We start from the raw sequence: 20,758 nt of genomic DNA, 5'->3' as shown, positions 1-20,758 counted from the left end.
AGAAGAGAACAAAAAAGTTCAATAAATAACAAATATAGTGAGTTGAACATTCCTTGCTCCTGTTTGTTTCCAGACTTTCTGTGCTATTGATTGAGGATTGGGAGTTCTCTTTACTGATACTGAGAGCTTAATTATGCTTTGCAATTTCCATTAGTCACTTGATCCAGTTCTACTTCATCTTTCCTTTCCTATAAACCAATCTTCTGTGATGCGCTTTCAACTGTGATCAATAATGGGTTCAATCGATCCCCAAAGTACTTGGCGTATTCTTCATCCCCTCCCATGATTACTGTAAAGCTCCCTTTGTGCTACACTCTGCGACTACATTTGTGTTGATGACTGCCTTCCACACCTGAAACAATTTTTTTCAGCTAGAATTCCCTTCCTTCTCCATTACTCAACAGGGCTGTTTATCAGATAATCCGTTTATCGTTAATTCCTTAAAGCCCTCTTAATCCTCTCATGACAATCTATCCTCCTTCAGCTATTTTTCTCACCAGTTTCCATTTTCACCAGACTGGTGTCCTCTATCTACATGTATACTGACTCCAGCACCAAATTGATGCCTTCTCTACTCTTATAACAATCCATTTCACTTTCCCAATTTGCTTACGTTATTTAGCAAGTTGATGCCTTCCCCCCGTGAAGCTGTGCAGATCTAACAGCCTATTGTTCATGTTTAGAACTGTAAATATAACTGTATTAATTGCCTCAATATTCTGTCCATGGCTTCAAATGCTATGCAGGGCTCTCGCTTAACTTTTTTTCCCTGTTGCCAGCCGGGCAACCTAGTAATTTAACAATCCCCTGCCACGTCAATATGCAGCAAATCTAAAAATTAAACAAAATTTAATCTACAGATGGTGCAGATTTGAAATAAAAGTAGGAACTGCAGGAAACACTTCATGCGTCGGCCAGCATCTGTGAAGACAAACATAGTTTATTTTTCATACTGGTACTTATGAGTACTTTAATTGACTGAGATATTAACTGCGTTTCACTGCCTGTTTGTCTGAGCATTTTCAGTTTATTCAAATGTTACCACCAGTTTACAACTGCTGCATTTTTCAGTGGTGGTTGGAAACAAAGACAGTTCTGCACCATTGACTTTGGTATCTATCATATGTGGAGATCTAGCTCATTGTCACCACAAAGAATGAAACATTGTACGTCTAGTCAGTGTACTATTCAAAAGAGTAGAAGTTGGGAGAATGTTTTAACCCATCTGTCTTAGCAGAGGAACTACCATTTCAAAAGTTTCAAATGTAAGGAGAGCAAATCAAAGGGAAATTAAGATTGACAACATTAATCCTCTCTACCCACATTCCCGAACTTGGACAATTGCAATATGCCCTTAACCTAACTTAAGTATGTGCGATATGTTGCACTGTTGTAGCGGCGGGTGCTGATGATGCTGACAGTTTACATGTGGTTGGAGAATATGTTGCATTGTGTGGGATATTTTTCCTGTTGAATTATCTTTGCAGTCTGCCATGCAAACATGAAATTCTGAAAATTAGCATGTAGCTTCATTTGGAACTGATTATTAGCAGTGTTTTTGTGGGTCTGTGTTGAGTGGTCAATAAGCAATACAAATTGCATTATAGTAATTGAACGAGTGGAACAGCATTTGTTTTGTTTTAATAATTAAAACTTAATTTCATTTATAGAACAATTCACTTTGCGAAAGTTTTCGGTTATAATCCCATGTTGATATTAAATCTCCTGGGCTGATAAGAGCTAAAGAAATGATTGCAAGCAACTTATGTTGTCAAAAGCATAAAACCACAAATGGTGATTTTCAATATACAAATATTATTAGTGACTTTTTTGGTAGCAAATGAAACTAAGGTGTTGATGAACAGAAGCTAATCTGTTAATAAATTCCAGCGTTGTTGCGTTCAAGAACGTGACTAAAAATATTTAATGCAATTAAAGTAATTTGCATGAGTGGCCTTCTGAAGTGATTTGAATTGTCAAGCTTGCCCTTCCTCAAAAAAAAATGTGTAATGCATCATCGGTTTGGAAGAAACAATGTAAACTAGGTGAATGTCTTGCCTAATATTCTATATGCATGTTCACCTCAGCTGCTGTCTACATTCATTTTATTTGTCAAACTGTTTAACTTAAACTCAGTGCAACCTATAGCACTGATGTATTCAATTTCTCCAGGGCACTGCTTTGGATATTGATTCCTGTAAGATCAGTAAACAAAAATGTATCCTAAATTACAAGATTTGAATTTACTACTTAATCCCTAGGTATTTTCTATATCTCCCTTCTATTTTTGAGCCTAATTTTCTTAACTTTTTATGCACCTTTTTGTTTCTGTAAAGTTTTGGTACTTGGAGATAATCCGTAGCATAATTTCATTGATCCTTTATCACCACGTATTTATTTTCCTCTATGTCCAGTTCAGCTTCTGCTTTTCTGAAGGATACACACATGGACCTGAGACATGTACATGTCCCGAATATCCCAATTGATTTATAATTTGAGTTTTCATTTTATTTCACAGTTTTATAAAAAATTCTTCAGTAATTGAATTTGTGTGGTCATTGTGGTCTCTCTGTGCTGATCTTAAGCCACCTGACTGTAAACGCTGCATTTTTAGCCCCAGCAATGAACCTCTGTATTTCAGAGGTGCTCTTTCTATTACTGTTGACATCCTGCAGAATTATTCAGTAGATATGTTCAAAACATTTACTGTAGTAAGATTGCTTGTATTCATGCTTGCAAGATGGGTTTGCATGAATTAAAATACAAGATAATTCAATTTATTGAATAGGCTAAAATAAATTGGATTTATTCGTTTCTCAGTCTCATAATGGCTACTTTGACTTTCATTGGCACAACTTTGGTCCTCATGTTGATAAACAGCAATAAAAGTTTCCAAAGGTGATGGAAAGACTGGAGGAAAGACTAGGTGCTAAGATATCTCTTATACCTGCATTAAGGAGGCAATTAAACACACCTGAGCAATTACAAACACCTGTGAAGCCATGTTCCCAAACACTATGGTGCCCTGAAATGGTGGGGGGGGGGGGGGGGACAATGTATAAATACAGCTGTAATTTCTACATGGTGTAACCAAAATGTATAAAAATGGCCTTTATTAAAATCTGACAATGTGCACTTTAACCACATGTGATTTTTTTCTATTACAAATCTCAAATTGTGGAGTACAGAGGAAAATAACTAAATGATGGGTCTTTGTCCCAAACATTACGGAGGGCACTGTAACTGATAGATTTTAAAATGAGGATAGAAATTTTAATATTGATGCATTGCAAACAAGGAGTTGAGCAGGCACAAATATAATAATTGAATGAGACATTGCACAAGCTTGGGTAAAGTATATTAAAATGCTGGAAATATTCAGGAAGTCTCATGGCGTACAACGGAGAGAGAGAGAAAGGTTGAAGACTTTTGGCAGAATGGTGAGGTTGGAGGTAGTGGAGGTAGTTATATCAAAAAAAGTTCTCATTGCAGAGAAAGGGGTGATTTGGAGAAAACAATAAGGAAGGCCTGTGACAGGGAGGAATGCAGGAGATGGGAGTTGGCTGAAAAGGAGAAGGAAGGAAGTTGTCCTGATGACGGTGCAACTGTGATATCAAATGAGATTTGAGTTCCAGTTCAATTTCAGACTAATGCTGAGAAACTAGCTTGAAGAAATGCAATAGAGTTTTTCCACAGCTAATTACTGTGGAATTTATGTAAGAAATATTTATTCAGGCGTGAAGGAGGCCTAAATTTCAAATGTGTGGCTTTAAGTGCAAATACTTTAGTTACTAGGGTGCCAGGTCATTTCAAGCTGCACACCTATAGAATTCCCTATTAATTTTTACCCTTGAATAATTTACAACAGCCCTGAAGGGACTGAAATGAAAGTTGGGTTTTTGAATTTTGGGATTTTTGTTTCTTGCATTGAAAAGCATTTTGGATTAAATTACTGTATCTTTGAATTCTTTTTAAAAATAGATGTATTTCTATAGATTCAGAGTTGTGCCTTTTTTTGGGAATGAGATAGAAGCAGGCAGTGCAGGGCTGGGGTATGATAAGGTTGGAGACTGTGGAGGGGAGATCGCCAGAGGTGATTAGGTTGGAAACATTCTGGGAGATGATGGCCAGGTGTTCATCTGTGAGGTCATGGTCATCGTCAAGGGGTAGTTTTGAGGACGTGTCAGAGAGCTGGCGCCTGGCCTCAGCACTGTAGAGATCAGCCTGCCAGACTACAATGGCACCTCTCTTGTTGGCGGGATTAATAACAATGTTGGGATTGTTGCTGAGTGAGTGGAGGGCTGTGCATTCAGAGAGGGTGAAATTGGAGTGGGTAACGGGAGTGGGGAAGTTAAGATGGTTGACACCGCACAGGGAGTTGGATATAAAAAGGCCCGAAGAGGGTAGAAGGCAAGCAGCGGGAATCTGAAGAGGAGGAACGTTGGAGATCATGTCTCGATCCAAAACTTCACCTAACCCAAGATGCTGCCTGCTGCTCAGAGTTACCCCAGCACTTAGGGACTTTATTTGTAAACCAGTATCTGCAGTTCCTTGTTTCTATCGTTATGGCTTTATGTAGGTATGTTGCAAAGCCTACCTGAAGCGTCGTTGAAAATCTGTCGCTGCGGGTGTGCGCGATTTTGGCGCCGTTTAGAGGGGGCGGGTTTAAAACGCGATTTTCTCTAGGCTGTTCAAATCGAAGATGTTCAGCCTAGTTAATTATTAACGAAAAATCGCTGGAAGACCCCGTCGCAAAAGCTATTATTAGTTTTAAAGGCCTCGTATAATAGTTATAGTAGTTTAAAAATCAACCTCTAAACCCGCGACCGCCAGCAACCGCAGGGTCCCATAGAGCAAACCATAGAAGGTATGTAGCATATTTTTACATTAAAAAGGGCTTCTAAAGATCCCTTTATACAAAGTTTAATATTGCGAGTAGCTCATTTTGGGCCCATTATATCCCGCAGTATTTTTCTGGGCATTTGGGGCACAAATCTACCGCAATGTGAACGTTCTAAACCAGCGCGTTCCACAGGGACCCACTGGAAAGCTGATTTAAATGGGCATTTATTTACAGCAATTGAGCACTAAATTCCTTCCATTTGGTCTATAAATTAATGTAAATGAGATTTAAAAATCATGTTTTATTGTGAATTATTTGTGAATATTATTTGGACATTTAGGCTATTTAAAAATGTTAATCATTTATTAAGAAATGGATAGATGTTTAGATCTAGTAATTGAAGTCTGAAATTAGCTACAATTAGGTAACTAACTAATTATATGCTTTAATTTCAGGTCATCCAAGTAAGATTATTTTATATTTGTTTCAGAATGCTTCACTCTATGATAACTGAAAATTTCATTCAGTTCTCTTAATTTTTAAGAAAGTTATGGGCTTTTGACTGTTCACGATCACAGCTTTTTTGTTATGTCCATAGGAAATCAATAGGGAACAAGATGCTCATTTCCAAGTATGAAAATGGCCATAACTTTTTAAATACTTGAGATATGAAAGTGAATTAGGTGTCAAATTAAACTTATTTTTAAGCTTTATCTGATGGGATAAATTACAGACTTGATTTTTAAAATCTCAAAATTTTGTAACATTGCTACTTTATGCATTGAATATTGAGGTATGAAAATTGGACAGGCATTTCCACATGTATGTCTGTTTAAACTGTTCTTTTGAATGCATCTCTAGAGTACACACAAGCAGGATGTATGAGGCTTAACCCATCCAGATATTTTACTAACAGGATGGTTGTCCAAAGCAGCTACCATGTTCAGTCAGAAGTGCAATCTCTGAAGTTGCACTCACAGGAACATAATTACGATCACTGCAATGTATACTGATTTGCTTGGTATCTGGGACTAAATTATCAACTGGTTTGCTTTGACACAAAACTGGAAAAGCAGGTTTTCTGAAATGTAGAATTTAGTATCATAGAACATAGATCCGAACATAGAACAGTATAGCACAGGAACAGGTCCTTTGGTCCACGTGATGCCAAGTCAATCTCCTCTTCCTATGAGATCCATATCCCTCCTTTCTCTGCATATCTATGTGCCCATCGAAAAGCCTCTTAAATGCCACTATCACAGGCATTCTGTGTAAAAAAAAACTTGTCCCGCACATCATCTTTAAACTTTGCCCCCTCCCCCCCTCACCTGACAACCATTTCACAAAACACTTGTGCTCGATACTGGGCTAATTAGGGATAGCCAGTACGGCTTTTTATGTGGCAGGTCATTTCTCACTCTTGATTGAGTTTTTTGAGGAGGTGACAACGGAGATTGATGAAGGTTGGGTGGTGCATATAGTATATATAGATCTTAGTAAGGCTTTTGATAAGGTAGCTGATCCAGAAGGTTAAGATGTACGGGATTCACAATGACTTGGTCGTGTAGATTTGGGAGCAGAAAAAAAACTGATAGTTTGAATTGTGCGAGATCAGAGAAGTGGGCTAATTAGATAAGAAATAAGAAAGAATCTTTGTGGGGAAAACTCTGGAATTGGGTGAGGAGACTACCTTTTTAATTTGGGTCTGCAGGGAAACGGCTTGCATGTCCTCTAGCAGGTCATTTGAATGGGGATGAGTAGGTAATTTATTGACTATTAAAAATCCAAGCAGTTTAAGACTTTAGCACCCAGGCGACAGCATGCTTAATATTAAAGAGAATATTTTATTTTAATATAAAAGTTCAAAATGTATCTCTAATCCTGTGCATTTCTGTATATTTTATCATTGAGGCTTTTGTACGCTTACAATGCATGTCTTCTGTTTAGATTGCAAACCGATTCTTTAAACGCTCAACCTCATTCAGAAATAGGCATTTGTATTATTTAAGATTTTACGTGATTCATACTCTTCAGATTTGAAAAACATTTGAGCTTTGTTATTGCATGCAATACATATGACGTGTTTCTGTTCTGCTAGCAGTTGGCATGAACTTTAAAATACTCACTACAGATGCCTAGTTCCAACTGTGTCTGTTAAACTATTCACTATATAACGTCTAATTGGGCCAGCAAAGATTACCACAGGTTTTATTTGTTAAAATCTCATGGGATCACTGGCTAGACCTATGACCATAAAGTGCAGAGTAGGGAGCATAAACACATAATATATTTCCATAATATAATATTCTTGCTATATGTTTATTATGTTGCTCACGTTAATTTACATTTAGTTTTGACTTCAAATCATGTGTAGATCACTAATCTTCCCTTCTTCCCTGTACTGGTTAGAATAAAAGGTAAAGTTGAATAATTTGGAGAATTTCTCTGCAGTGTATAGTTTAGAAGATAACTCTGGATGTAACAGCTGGTGTCACGCCAGGTGATTGAACTTTGCTGCCTAGAAAATTCATTTCTTCCATTTACGTCCAGTCATCACCTTGGGGTTAGTTAAGTTTGGAGAGATAGCGTGAAACAGGCCCTTCAGCCCAGAGATTCCATGTTGACCATCGCCTGTTCACACTAGTTCTATGTCACCCCATTTTCTCTTCTACTCCCGACATATTCGGGACAATTTTGCAGAGGCCAATTAGCCTACAACCCACATTTTCCCTTCTGATCGAGAATGAATCGTTTTTGCAATTTCATGGGTTCTGAAGTGGCAAATACGGCCAATATAAGCTTAGTAGTCTTCCCCACTTGAACACAGTTGAGATGCCTGACGGGGCTATCAAATGGGTCATTTGTCACTTGCAGTGGGGTTCTTTCTGCCCCTAATGCATGTACTCCAAGGTTTCTGACCGAGCTAAAAGATCCTTCAACATTTTGAGTGGTCATGGGCCAAATGCTCCCCAAATTTGGTGGTGATGGAGGAGCACACCTTTAAATCTTTTTCTTTGGCTGCCTCAGGAAAGCAGGCAGCATAATTAAGGACTACTTTCACCCTTCTTTCATTCCCTCTTCTCCCCTCTCCAATCGGGCAGAAGATACAAAAGTTCGTAAGCACATAGCACAAGTTTCAAGTTTCTGTTATCAAACTCTTGAGCTGAGGAGGGATGTATTCCCGAAACCCCCCTTCCCCTCACCAATGATGATAATACCAATGATGATAATTTCTCCTGACAGAGCTAATTTCCAAAACTTTCCTATAGCACCCATGATATTTGAAGTTGACAAGTGTAGTTACTTTGATAAAGACTTTTTTGTGATATCCAAACTAGTTTCCATTCATTTCTCATCAACAGGTAATCACCCTTCATATCTACTGTGTATCTACCTCTGTCTCGGTTACAATACAATACAATACAATACAATTTATTTGTTGTCATTTGAACCTCGTTGAGGTTCAAACAAAATTTGGTTTCTGCAGTCATACAAACAAGGAAAAGAACGAAGACACAACACAATTTACACAAACATCCATCACAGCGCATCCCCTCCTCGCTGTGATGGAAGGCAAAGACTTATCTCTCCCCTGCACTCCCCATTCTCCTCCCGATGTCAGAGTCAAAGCCCCCGGCGGACGATGGTAAGTGTCCCGCGGTCATTAAAGCTGCGCTGGGCGATGTAAGGCCCCGCTCCAGGTACTCTTCAACCCCGCATCTCGGGCGGGAGAAGTCGCCGTTGCGGTAGCCCCGAAAAGCGGTTTCCCAGCAGGGACCCGCGGGCTCCCGGTGTCACTGTCTACCAGACCTGCGGTAAGCCTCCGAATCTCCGGGGTCGGGTCGCAGCCGCGCGCCACCACAGCTCCACCCGCTCCGAACTCGGCCAGCTCCATGATGGTAAGTAGGTCCGCAGCTCCGTGACTGGAGCCCCAGGTCGTTCCGGTTGGAGGCCGCTCCACGGAGCTCGGCCCCAACGACAACGGAGACCCGACAGAGGAAAGGTTGGGTTCTCCTTACAGGGAAAGGATTTTAAAAGTTTCCCCACCCCCCCGCCCCCCACACACATACCCAGTTAAAAAATAAATAAAAACTACATTCAAACGAGACAAAAAATAATAAAAAGACAGACGGACTGCAGAGGCCGCTGCGACGTGAGTCGCGCCGCCCACCCAGTTATCTGCATTGTTTAGATTTAATTTTGGGTCTAAATGCTCCACATCTACGATTTTAATTTGTCTTTAATTTTATACAAATGGCTTTATCCCATGTAATGTACACACTGACAGAAATTGTCACATGCTTCCCTTTCCCTTAAGTGATATTACTATCTACTCTGGGCCTTGTTACCATTAATGAAGACCAGGAGAGTTCGAATAGAACTAAGCATATGTTTTTAGTCGAATAAAAGCCCTGCCAAAAGTCACAAAAGGTAAATAAAACATATGTTATGAGAATGGTGCTCAAGTAACACTTCTTAGTGCTGAGATTTGAACTGCGGGCATCATTTTAACTTACTCTTCATCATTTTGACTTTTTTTTAAAGTCAGAGGGTGATGAATCTGTGGAATTCTTTGTCACAGAAGGCTGTGGATGCCAAGTCAATGGATATTTTTAAGGCAGAGATAGATAGATTCTTGATTTGTACGGGTGTCCGGGGTTATGGGGAGAAGGCAGAAGAGTGGGGTTAGGGGGGGAGAGAGATAGATCAGCCATGATTGAATGGCGTAGACTTGATGGGCCGAATTGCCTAATTCTGCTCCTATCACTTATGACCTTATTAATGCAAATCATTATTTTACAAATTACTTGGTTTTCTTATTGAATGGAAGGCAAGTAGGTGAGGATCAATCATTTTGTCTGGTGATTTAAAATCAAACTTTTGTTAGCCACAGCTTGGTTAATAAAACTTCTGTCTGAACTAGAAATAAAAAACTGCAGATGCTTGTTCACCAATGAAAGTTAGAATGCTGGTAAACATCAGTGGATCAGGCAGCATCTCTGGAGAACATGGATCGGTGACGTTTTGGGGTCGGAACCCTTCTTGAGATTGATTGTAGGGATGAGGAGAAGGACAAAGCATGGCAAATCATAGGTAAACACAGGCAAGGGTTTTTTTTTATGACTGGGCAAAGGACAAGATGTGAGACACAAGGATTTGAGAGTTGCAAATTATGTAACTAAAGGGTTAAGGAGCTGTGAATTGTTTATAAATATAGGTGGGAGGGGAAAGGAGGATAGGTGCAAGGTCAGCCTGGGCTCTGGAGGTGAGAGGGGGAGAGAAAAGAAGGTGGGGGGGAGGGGATAATGGGTAAGAAAGGGGATGGGGTGGGGTTTGTCATGGTTACCTAAAGTTGGAGAGTTCAATGTTCATACCATTGGGTTGTAAGCTGCTCAAACGGAATGAGCTGCTGTTCCTCCAGTTAACAGCTGGGAGTTCCTGCCGGCCTTAGTGGACTGAACACAAGAGTTCGGCGAAACGATCGCTGAGTCTAAGCTAGGTCTTGCAGATTTATAGGAGGCTACATTTGGATGTGTTTCTTACTGGGTGTTCTTTAAAAGTCACTAGACCAAGTGGGACCCGTTGGGCCCTGTTCTCCCAACGCAATAATCCACCACTCACCCGTTCCCCCAACGCAATATTCCATCATTCACCCATAGCCCCCATGGGAGGCCTGGTCCCCCAACGCAACCTGTCGGCGTTCCCTGGAGCCAACCAATCCTTAAAAATAGCGGAGCCAGCACCGCCATTCAATGATCACATTGAATGGCGGTGCTGGTTCGAATGGCCGACTCCTGCACCTATTGTCTATTGTCTTCCCACGTGGGGGGGGGCAGTCGGTGCTTCCCGGAGCCAATGAACGTCCTCGACTTTTGGGTGGGCGTCGGCGCTCTCTGGAATCAATCAATCATTCTCACGTGGGGGGGGGGACATGCGTTTTGTGAGAGTGGTTGGACCCCGGGATCGAGAAGTCAGCGCCGGACAAGTGAGCGGCCTGCGGTAGCTGGTGCCTCTCCGCTCACCGCTGGAAGAACTGACACCTCTACTCCCCGGGTCGGGAGCTGCCTCCTCGACCCCGCTGATCGGCGGCGGCCGACTAGGATTCCAGCGCATCACCGATGCCTCACATCAGCTCCTGATCCCCCGCCGCCTGTCCGGATAATGTGACCGATGTTGGTTGAGCTGAAGCTGGGATCCAACCACTCTCACAAAACGAGGACGACGAGGACGTTAAGAACACTCAGTTCACTCAACGCAGACTTTTGGTCATTTGTTCCTTGCGCCTGTGGAAACTCCGCTTCCATCCATCCCAACCACGGCGCAAAAGTTTAATGTGTAGGAAGTCTGAAGGAGGGTCATCTATCCAGATGTCCGCGGACGGGAGTGTCGGCTCAGGCCTGCAGCGGCCCCATTCGACTCTGCCCGTCCCGCTGGCGGGATGGGCTGGGTTGAGTTGGAGTTGATGCTTCTTTTTGGCGCCGCATGTAGGCCTGGGCCGACGCTGCGACGGGCCAATGCCCCGCCCCTTCACCCCCTCCTCCTCCTCCACCGCTCCTGCCCGGTTCCCGGCGCCCCCCGGACGGGACACTCGGGGGGGGGACGGGGACGGCCCAGCGGTGGCTGGATAGGGACGAGACGCAGGTCTGCACCCATGCAGCGGCACGGCCGCCGCGAATGTTTAGCCCGAGCGACCTATAACCTGTGCATGCGCAGTTGGAATACCGAACTGGCTTATTCAATACTGTTGGTAGTTCAGTAGTACTTCCAAAAGAATAGTGCTCTGAGAATCTGGTGATGGTGTACATTAAATGCTGCCTCCCCAACAGCCTTAATGTGCAACAGTTTGCCTACCGTTGCTGATGCCATCTCCCTCGCCCTAAGCTGGTCTTTGAAATACTTAGACAACAAGCACACCCACCACCGTCTCCTATTCTGCCATTGGATCCTTGACTCCCTGACCACAGAACACGATCAGTGAGGATAGGTGACAACACCTCCGCCACAATAATTCTCAACACCAGTGCCCCACAATGATGCTACTCACAACTGTGCGGCTAAATTCAGCTCTAACTCCGTCTACAAGTTTGTGGATAACACGCACCACTGTGGTGGGATGAATCATAAAGCAATGACAAGACGGTGTACAGGAAGTAGATGGAGAACTTGGTAACATGGTGTCAAGACCACAACCTCTCCCTCAACGTCAGCAAGATGAGCTAATTAATGACTTCAGGAAACATGGTGGAGTACATTCCCTAATCAGCATCAACAATGTCGAAGTGGAAATAGTCGTGTGAGCTTCAGCTGGGATTATGTATTATGAATGATCTGTTGTGGACTAACCACATTGAAGCGACAGCCAAGAAGGTACACCAACACCTCTTCTTCCTCAGGAAAATAAATAAATTCTGCATGTCTCCAATGATTCTCACAAACTTACACAGATGTACAATAAAAAGCATACTTCTATGTTGCATCACAGCCTGGTTTGGAAACAGCTCAAGACTGCAGACAGTTGTTGATGTGGCCTGATCCATTATACAAACCAGACTTCTCGCCATTGACTCCATTTACACTTTTTGCTGCCTCGAGAAAGCAGCCAACATAATTAAAGATCATTCCCACCCAGTCGTTCTTTCTCCTCGTTCCTGTTGAGGATAAGATTCAGAAGCTTGAAAGCACGCTCCACTCAGAAATGGCATCTCTCCTTCTGTTACTATATTCTGTTGTGCTGAAGCAAAGTAAGAATTTCATTGTCCTATCTGGGACACATGACAATAAACTCTCTTGAATCTTGAATATGATGGTCCTTCCATAAGCTAGTGTACAGTCGATTGTCCTCTACCTCATAAAATACACTGGATGTTATCTCCATACCTGTTGTGCTATAATGCTGAGAATTATATTCTGCACTATGTATCTTTCACTTTTGTTCTACCTATTGCGTTTGAGTTTGGCTTGATTGTATTTATGTATAGTATCTGATTTAATTGGATGACGTGCAAGCTTTTCATTGTACAGGTGCACAACCTTTTATCCAGAGTTCCGGAAACCGAAAAACTCCGAAAACCAGCCATTTTTTCCAGGATGTCGTCTGCACACCAAAGCTCGCGTTTGGCGCCAAACTTGACCCGAAACGACCCACGGTCAACCCAGGTCTGTACTAAAGATCTTATAGCGGAGCTTCGCTATAAGATCTTTGGTCTGTACTACTGTAGCGGCTGCCTCCTCCCCAGAGACCGGGGAGACACTTAAACATCTGTAAATCATTGCTTAAATGTTAGTCAGTTAGTTTGGAGGGCTTTTATGTGAAGGGGGCGGGGGGGTGAAGGGGGAAACTTTAATTCTTAGTCCCCTACCTGGTCGGAGAGGCGGGGAGCGGGCAATGCCTTACCGGGTCGCCGTGCAGTAAGCTCCGGAGCGCTGTGGCCGCCAACTCCCAGCTGGGGCTGCGGGCGTCCTGGCCGCGGGCGGCGCCGGTTGTAGCTCCGACACCGGCAACTCTACCCCTGCCTGCGCGGTGCTCCAAATCCAGCGCGGCCCGCGGCCAGACGCCCGCAGCCCCAGCTCCGCGATGTTGTGTGTCAGCGGCCACAGCGCTCCGGAGCTTACCGCACGGCGACCCGGTAAGGCATTGCCCGCTCCCCGCTGGTATCCCAGCGCTGCGACGCCGCCGACTCCCAACATTCGCGGAGCTGGGGCTGCGGGCGTCGGGCCGCGGGCCGCGCTGGATTTGGAGCGCCGCGCAGCCAGGGGTAGAGTTGCCGGGGTCGGAGCTCCAACCGGCGCCGCCCGCGGCCGGACGCCCGCAGCCCCCAGCTCCGCGATGTTTTGAGTCGGCGGCCACAGCGCTCCGGAGCTTACTGCACGGTGACCCGGTAAGGCATTGCCCGCTCCCCGCCTCCGACCAGGTAGGGGACTAAGAATTAAAGTTTCCCCCTTCACATAAAATCCCTCCAAAATAACTGTCTAACATTTATGCAATGATTTACAATGATTCCCCGGTCTCCGGGGAGGAGGCAGCCGCTCCAGACTTTTCAAGCCGCCCGCGCTACCTACCTAATCTACGCTAAAAATCTTCCATTCGGAAATCCGTAAAATTCCGAAATCCGACAAGTGTCTGGTCCCAAGGCTTTCGGATAAAAGGTTGTGCACCTGTACTTCTGTACACATGACAATAACAAACCTAAACACTACATATCCACATGACTACCTGCATTTCGGATTTTCTATCATTGAATCAGGTTGTCTCTGACAATGTAAATTCTGCTGTGGATTATAGGATGTAAACAAAAGTGCTGGAGAAACTCAGCGGGTGTGGCAGCATCTATGGAGCGAAGGAAATAGGCAATGTTTCGGGCTGAAACCCTTCTTCAGACTGATGTAGGGTGGGGGGGGAGGGTGGGAAGAAGAAAGGAAGTGGAGGAGACAATAAGGGCTACCGGAAATTGGAGGTCAATGTTCATGCCGCTGGGGTATAAACTGCCCAAGCAAAATATGAGGTTCTGCTCCTCCAATTTCCGGTGGTGCTCACTTTGGCCATGGAGGAGGCCCAGGACAGAAAGGTCGGATTTGGAATGGGAGGGGGAGTTGAAGTGCTGAGCCACCGGGAGATCAGGTAGGTTATTGCGGACCGAGCGGAGGCTGTTTTATTAAAGTGAGTGGCTGAATATATTTCAGTACTATATTTTCTAAGTAGAATATCCATATGCTTAATTACAATACGGTGCTGTAATAGACTTTTTAGTCAGAGCTGCTGCACTTCAATGGAATTTGGAATTAAGTTCACTTATTTATTTGTTGAATTATTTTTTCTACTATTGCAGGAGTTATAAGTCCTGATTGTATTACAAAAGCCATTGGTGTCGTAATTACCTATCGTCCAGGAATGGGCAGTCTCCAGTGCAGTGTATAATAACTGTTTTTCTGCAACCATTGGAATATGGCTCAATTGCTCATTACTCTCTAAAAATCCTGAGCACTACTATGCACTTTTTGTAAATGTAGAGAGATCCTCTCTAGAAATTATCCTCTCAAAATCTAAAAGATGAAGAGGGGTTTCCAGTTGCTGAATAGGTGTCACTATCAAAATCATAGTCTGAAATGACTGAAGAAATGTCGGTAGTAGGGTCTGGTCCCGAAACGTTTACCCATTCCTTCTCTCCAGAGATGCTGCCTGTCCCGCTGAGTTACTCCAGTATTTTGTGTCTATCTTCTATCAAAATCAATGCAGATTACAGCCCTGTACGCACACACTCTAAATTCCATGTGAAAGTCGGTATGTATTCAGAAACAACTTTGGGGTAGATAACTTAGAATGCTCAGGTATTTTTAAATAAAAATGATTTTGAAAGGGAATTGCTGACAGATGCGTGTTGAGGTAAAGTTACCAACCAGGCAAAGCAAGAATTTATGCACATTTGACCAATTCAGCATCCTTTATATGAAATGTCCTGTTAGTTTTCAATGTTCATAGGAAACTAAAATTTACAGGAGAGGTGAAATGTTGTTGATACTGTCTGTCTTGACAGCAAGGTATCAAATGACCTTGCAACTCTGGAATTATTTGAACAAGACAAAGTTACATAGACTTGTGCCCCTGACATATTGCAGTCACCTTTTGTGCTGTCACCTTTTATCTCATAGTTGCAATATTTAGATTTGAATTCTTATAAAAGTAGAAAAATGTAATGCTGTGTATGCATACTCAGAGTTATGTTTGTTGATGTTGGAATGCCATTGTAACTTAAGAGTGGTAAATGGAGATTTGAAAATTTCCAAATGGAGTAAGGGCCAATTGCATCTTATCACATGCAGACTTTTCAATGACTGAATTTAAGAGCATTCCTGACGGTGAGGTAGTGTAGTTCACAAAATTTACAGTCATTGGAAGTGGATGAAGATTATTAGATTTTAATATATGCTCTGCACCTTGGAGTATGTTAACTTTGTTTCAGGTTTAGTTGAGTTTAATGCTACAGCGCAGAAACAGGCTGTTCGGCCCATCGAGTCCCCACTGACCAACAATCCCCACATATTACCACTGTCCTACACACACTAGGGACAATTTACAGCAAGCCAATTAACCTACAAACCTGTACGTCTTTGGAATGTGGGAGGAAACCGAAGATTTCTGAGAAAATCCATACGGTCACGGGGAGAATGTACAAACTCCATACAGACAGCACCCGCAGTCGGGATCGAACCCGGGTCTCTGGCGCTACAAGCGCTGTAAGTGCATTTCTTCATTGGAAAGTTTATCGAGGGATCTGAGTGACTGATACTTGGATTGTGTTTTCCTCATTTTCTTGAAAACTGCTCATCGGCTCTATTGCCCTGAACTGATGTGGTTCACTTTACAAGCTTGTTCTCATTTCTCTTTTAAATTCAAATGGAATACATTTGTAAAGATCCTAAAGCTATTACTGTTTCTTGTTCAAATGCACTTGTCCATTGCAATTAAATATTGTATAGGAATATTTATTAAACATCTGGAACTTGAGTGCCTCATTAACAGTTTTTTATTGGTTTACAGGAGAGGCCTCTTGACAATTTATATGGCGAACTTGGTAAGTAATTTCTTATTCTGGAAATTGTTCTGCTTTGCTCCATTGGTGTTTGCTGTCATAAACTCTTTTAGTGTTGTCATACGTTTGCAAGATGAAATTTTGTTGCATTTGTTTCCGAGTTAATTTTATCGATAATTGTCGACCTAGTTTGGAAGTACTGGTTATACTAAACACGGTTCACTGCATTCCTGTATTAGAAACTATTTGATAAGAGGGGATAAGAGGTACATGTTAAGTTGCAGTTTGTGTGAAAACGTGGACATTTTAAGAAATGCATGTGCTAATTACATGATTTAAAAAAGGATATCTCTATAATTTGAGTTTTGAATATTTAAACTTATTAATGAGTTATGTCACAAAGGAAAATGAAACTCTTCTCCTTAATGATGATTTGCCTCCATGGTTTAATGTAACTTGGGTTATTTGGCTCATACAACCTGCATCTTGAGGGCCAGGACATGGATTGTAATTTGCAGTAAGTATGCAAACTTGCTATAACACATTTTACTGAATAACCGATTATTAATTGATGCAGAAATCTATATTTCTTTTGCTCGTCAAATGGATTACATCATCGTTCAAATTAAAGTGCTATGTGTGATCCTTGATTCGTGTTTTGTTAACTAACTATGGGCAGAGTAGTGGTGTGATTACTATAATTGGTCTCTGTTCTTCTGGGCTGCGGGGGAAAAAACAAGCCAGTGCTGCTGTTTCCAATCACTATTACCGCTGACTTCTACTGGAAGTGCACACATAACGATATTGAATGAGGACAGTTTGGACTTTACCTCTGTAGTCAAAATTCTGCCAACACCTTCTCACCTTAGGCTCACATACAGAAATACTGGAGAACTGCCAACAACCAAGTAATAATGCCACAGCATGAGTCAATACCAGGAAGGGAATGTTTTAAATAACCAATTAAAATAGTTTAATCTTAAAGCCATTTCATTTACTTGAAGTAATAGATAATTGTTTTTAATAAAATGGAGCATAGGGTATATTTCCATAAACAGATCAGCTTAAACTGCTGTATTTTAATGATTCTAATTCCATCAACTGAAGCTATTTTTTCCTTTGTTTTAGTGAGTGTGTTACCAAGAAATCTGCAGGCAAATTTTATTGCTTTCACTAATATGGTATTTTTAGTAGTCAGTGTAATGATTCACTTTCACGAGATGCGAATTATGAAGTGCAAGAGAGCACTTGTTATTCTTTATTCAAGTAACGTCTGAACGCAGAACTGAATACCAACATGGGATAATATTTCCATCCACTTTGAACTGACGAAAGATGCTTTCTAAATGATGAGAAGCCAAGAACTGAGGATAGACTGAATAATTTTAGAGGGCCGAAGTGCAGAAATCACAGAAAGCTAGTCAGCAAATATAATTCTGAAAGCCTTGACTGCTAGAGGGCCATAATACAAAACATTTGAACTTATGTTGATTTTAAAAATCTGCAGATGCTGAAAATCCAAACAAAAACAGAAAGTGCTGGATGAACTCAGTAAGCAAGGCAGCGTCTGTGGAAAGAGAAACGGTCAATGTTGTGGGTCTGTGATCCTTTGTTAGAACTCCTTCAGTTCTGATGAAGGACCTGAAACGTTAACATTGCTTTTTCCACGGATAAAGTCAGACTTTGAATTTTTCCCATTAATGTTAGATTGGTTTTGTTGAGTTCCATTTAGAGTACTGTGTTAAATTCCAGTTATTACTTCTGAGGAAGCATATATAGAAAATAAAAGTGCAGTGCATTCTCATTTGGCCTAAACTGAGGACAGACCACACTGGCGAGCTTTTACTCCTAATATAGATGACAGTGAAGTGATCTAATTGAGTGATTTAAAATCATCAAATACGTTGATATTAAACTAACAGAAGGAACCCCTCCCCTTGCAGACTCCTCTTGTTACAGGATATCTAGTGGGATTGATATTAGTGTTTAGGTATTTTAAATCTGATGTAAGAAAACACATTTTCGCACAAAGAGTAATGGAATAGTGGAACTCCTTCCTCCAAAAAGATGTTGAGATTATAGGTCAATTGAAACTTTCAATACTGTTTTTTTTGTTGGGGAGATGTATAAAGATGTATAAAGTATTATGCAATACGGCAATCATATGGAGTTAAAATAATCAGCTGTAATTTAAATGACGTGTGGAATGGAATCAAAACGCTGAAGGCCTTTTTCTGCTTGTACGCTCTTATGAACGATAGCAGTGACTCGTGCAAACAGCAAATTGCATATTGTTGTGAAGTTGCACAAATTGATCAAGGTGTTTGTGTTGACTCATAAAAGGTGTTAGTGGATGGATAACTTAGTTATTTAATTGTATACGCTCTGTTGACCATATGACTTCTGGCTGTTTATAAACTCCATGGTTACAAATATTCATTTGCAAAATCTGATTACGCATATTTCTTTGCTTTCTTTCTTGGGTAATGTAATATGTGATATAAACAATTGCCAAAGAACCTCTTCTGGTTTGGCAATTAAGCAGATATTGTTATAAATGGGTTCCCTATACATTTTTGGTGCACAGCCGTCTGTATTACTAATTCTTTAGAAATGGTAACAAGCCAATTTTGCTAACTAAGTTTGAATTGTTTTATTTCAAACTTGAGATCCTTTTTAATAATGTGAAGCATACAGGTATGCATATTTGGTTTTCAAGTACGACCGTAAGTGTCTTTAAAAAGCCACCAATTTGTTCCCATTGTAAATGACAATTAAATAAAATTCTGCCGAAGCTAGAAATATGAAGTAAAAAACCCTGGGCAATCATGCAGAAACAGAAAAAGAAACATTGCCCATAACCTTTAGTCAGAACTGGGAATGGGAGAAAGCAAGTTTGTTTTCAGTGGCAGAGAATGGGTAGAACAATGGGAATATTTATGATAGAATGTGACCGAATGAGATAATGTTATAGTTAGTCAGATTATGCTTCTTTATCTGGTGCTCATGGCAACACAATGGGACATGCCCAGCAGGCCAGACTATTATTCATAGATAGAGAAAAATGGAGCCAAAATCATGTCAGTGAGAATTGGCAAGTTTTAATGCAGAAAGGAGTAGTTAGATACCTAAAGAGGAAATATTCAATATTTTCTTGAAGATTGCAGTGTGCCCAGATGAAAGATGAGTTTTTTTCTCAAGGTTGCCTTGGACCTCCTAGTAACAGTGCAAGATACCATAGGCATGCCAAAGCGAGGTGTGGGATTAAAGTGGCAGACATCTGGAAGCTAATGGGCTCCCCTATGCATTAAATTCGAGTGCTTTGCAAAATGATCACCCAACCTTCCTTGCAGAGACCATGATATGAACATGAGATGCAGTACAAGAGATTGGAAGAAGTGCAAATGAATTCTGGATTCAACTAGAAATACTATTTGGTTCCCTGGATGGTAGGCAGGAAAAAGATGACATACTGTTGCCTCTTCTGTGGTTGCACGGGAAAGTGCAAGGCATGGGGAGTGGTTAGCAGGAGAGTGGACTCGGGAGTTGCAAAGCGAGTGATCCTTGAAGAATGTTGAAAAGGGAATGGGAAGGGAACATGTCTTTTGCTAGTATCTTCTTGTAACTTGCAGAAATTGTGAAGGATTACTTATTGAATGCAGAGGCTGGTGAGGTGAAGGTAAAGACCAGGAGAGCTCTGTTTTGGCTTTACAGTGAGAGCAGCCATCAGGAAAATAGGAGAGATCATAGAATCATAGAATCATAGAAAGTAGGTGCGAGAGTAGACCACCAGGTCCGTCGAGCCCGCACCGCCATTCACTCATGGCTGAACACCAAACAGACACACTTACCCACAAACAGTAGACACAAGACACAGAACACAAGACACTACCCTCCCCTTTATACCGCTATCACCCCTCTCCACCCCAAGAACCGCGTGATCTCCTGGGGGAGGCAAAAAAACGGATAAAAACCCAGGTCCAATTCGGGAAAAAAATCCGGGAAATTCCTCTCCGACCCCAATCCAGGCGATCGACACTTGTCCAGGAGATCACTCAGGTCTACTATACTAACCATACCTAGGTCCATATCCCTGCCCTCTCCCCGTAGCCCCTTATCCCCTTGGCAGCTAAAAAACCATCTATTTTTGACTTAAATATATTTAACGTTTCTGCTTCCACTGCTCCCTGGGGCAGTGAATTCCACAAACTAACCACCCTCTGGGTGAAGAAGTTCTTCCTCATCTCAGTTTTAAAAGAGCCCCCCCTCACTCTGCAACTATGTCCCCTAGTTCTAGCCTCCCCGATCATTGGGAACATCCTCGGTGCATCCACCCGATCAAGGCCCCTCACGATCTTATACGTTTCAATGAGATCGCCTCTCATTC

General features: G+C 41.9%; 1 protein-coding gene across 2 annotated transcripts in view; it reads left to right on the top strand.

Annotated features, from left to right (window-relative positions):
• The window catches only part of tmem135 (transmembrane protein 135), a 308,698-nt gene that overhangs the window by 39,819 nt on the left and 248,121 nt on the right, over positions 1 to 20,758 (top strand). For both annotated transcript variants that reach the window (XM_033022460.1, XM_033022461.1), the window contains one exon: positions 16,380 to 16,413. In XM_033022460.1, the coding sequence (XP_032878351.1) occupies positions 16,380 to 16,413 (34 nt within the window). The remainder of the gene's footprint in view (positions 1 to 16,379; positions 16,414 to 20,758) is intronic.

Source organism: Amblyraja radiata, chromosome 6 (assembly GCF_010909765.2).
Source record: "Amblyraja radiata isolate CabotCenter1 chromosome 6, sAmbRad1.1.pri, whole genome shotgun sequence".
NCBI lineage: Eukaryota > Metazoa > Chordata > Chondrichthyes > Rajiformes > Rajidae > Amblyraja > Amblyraja radiata.
Note: the sequence above shows the minus strand (reverse complement) of the source record. Positions and strands in the feature narration are given on the sequence as shown.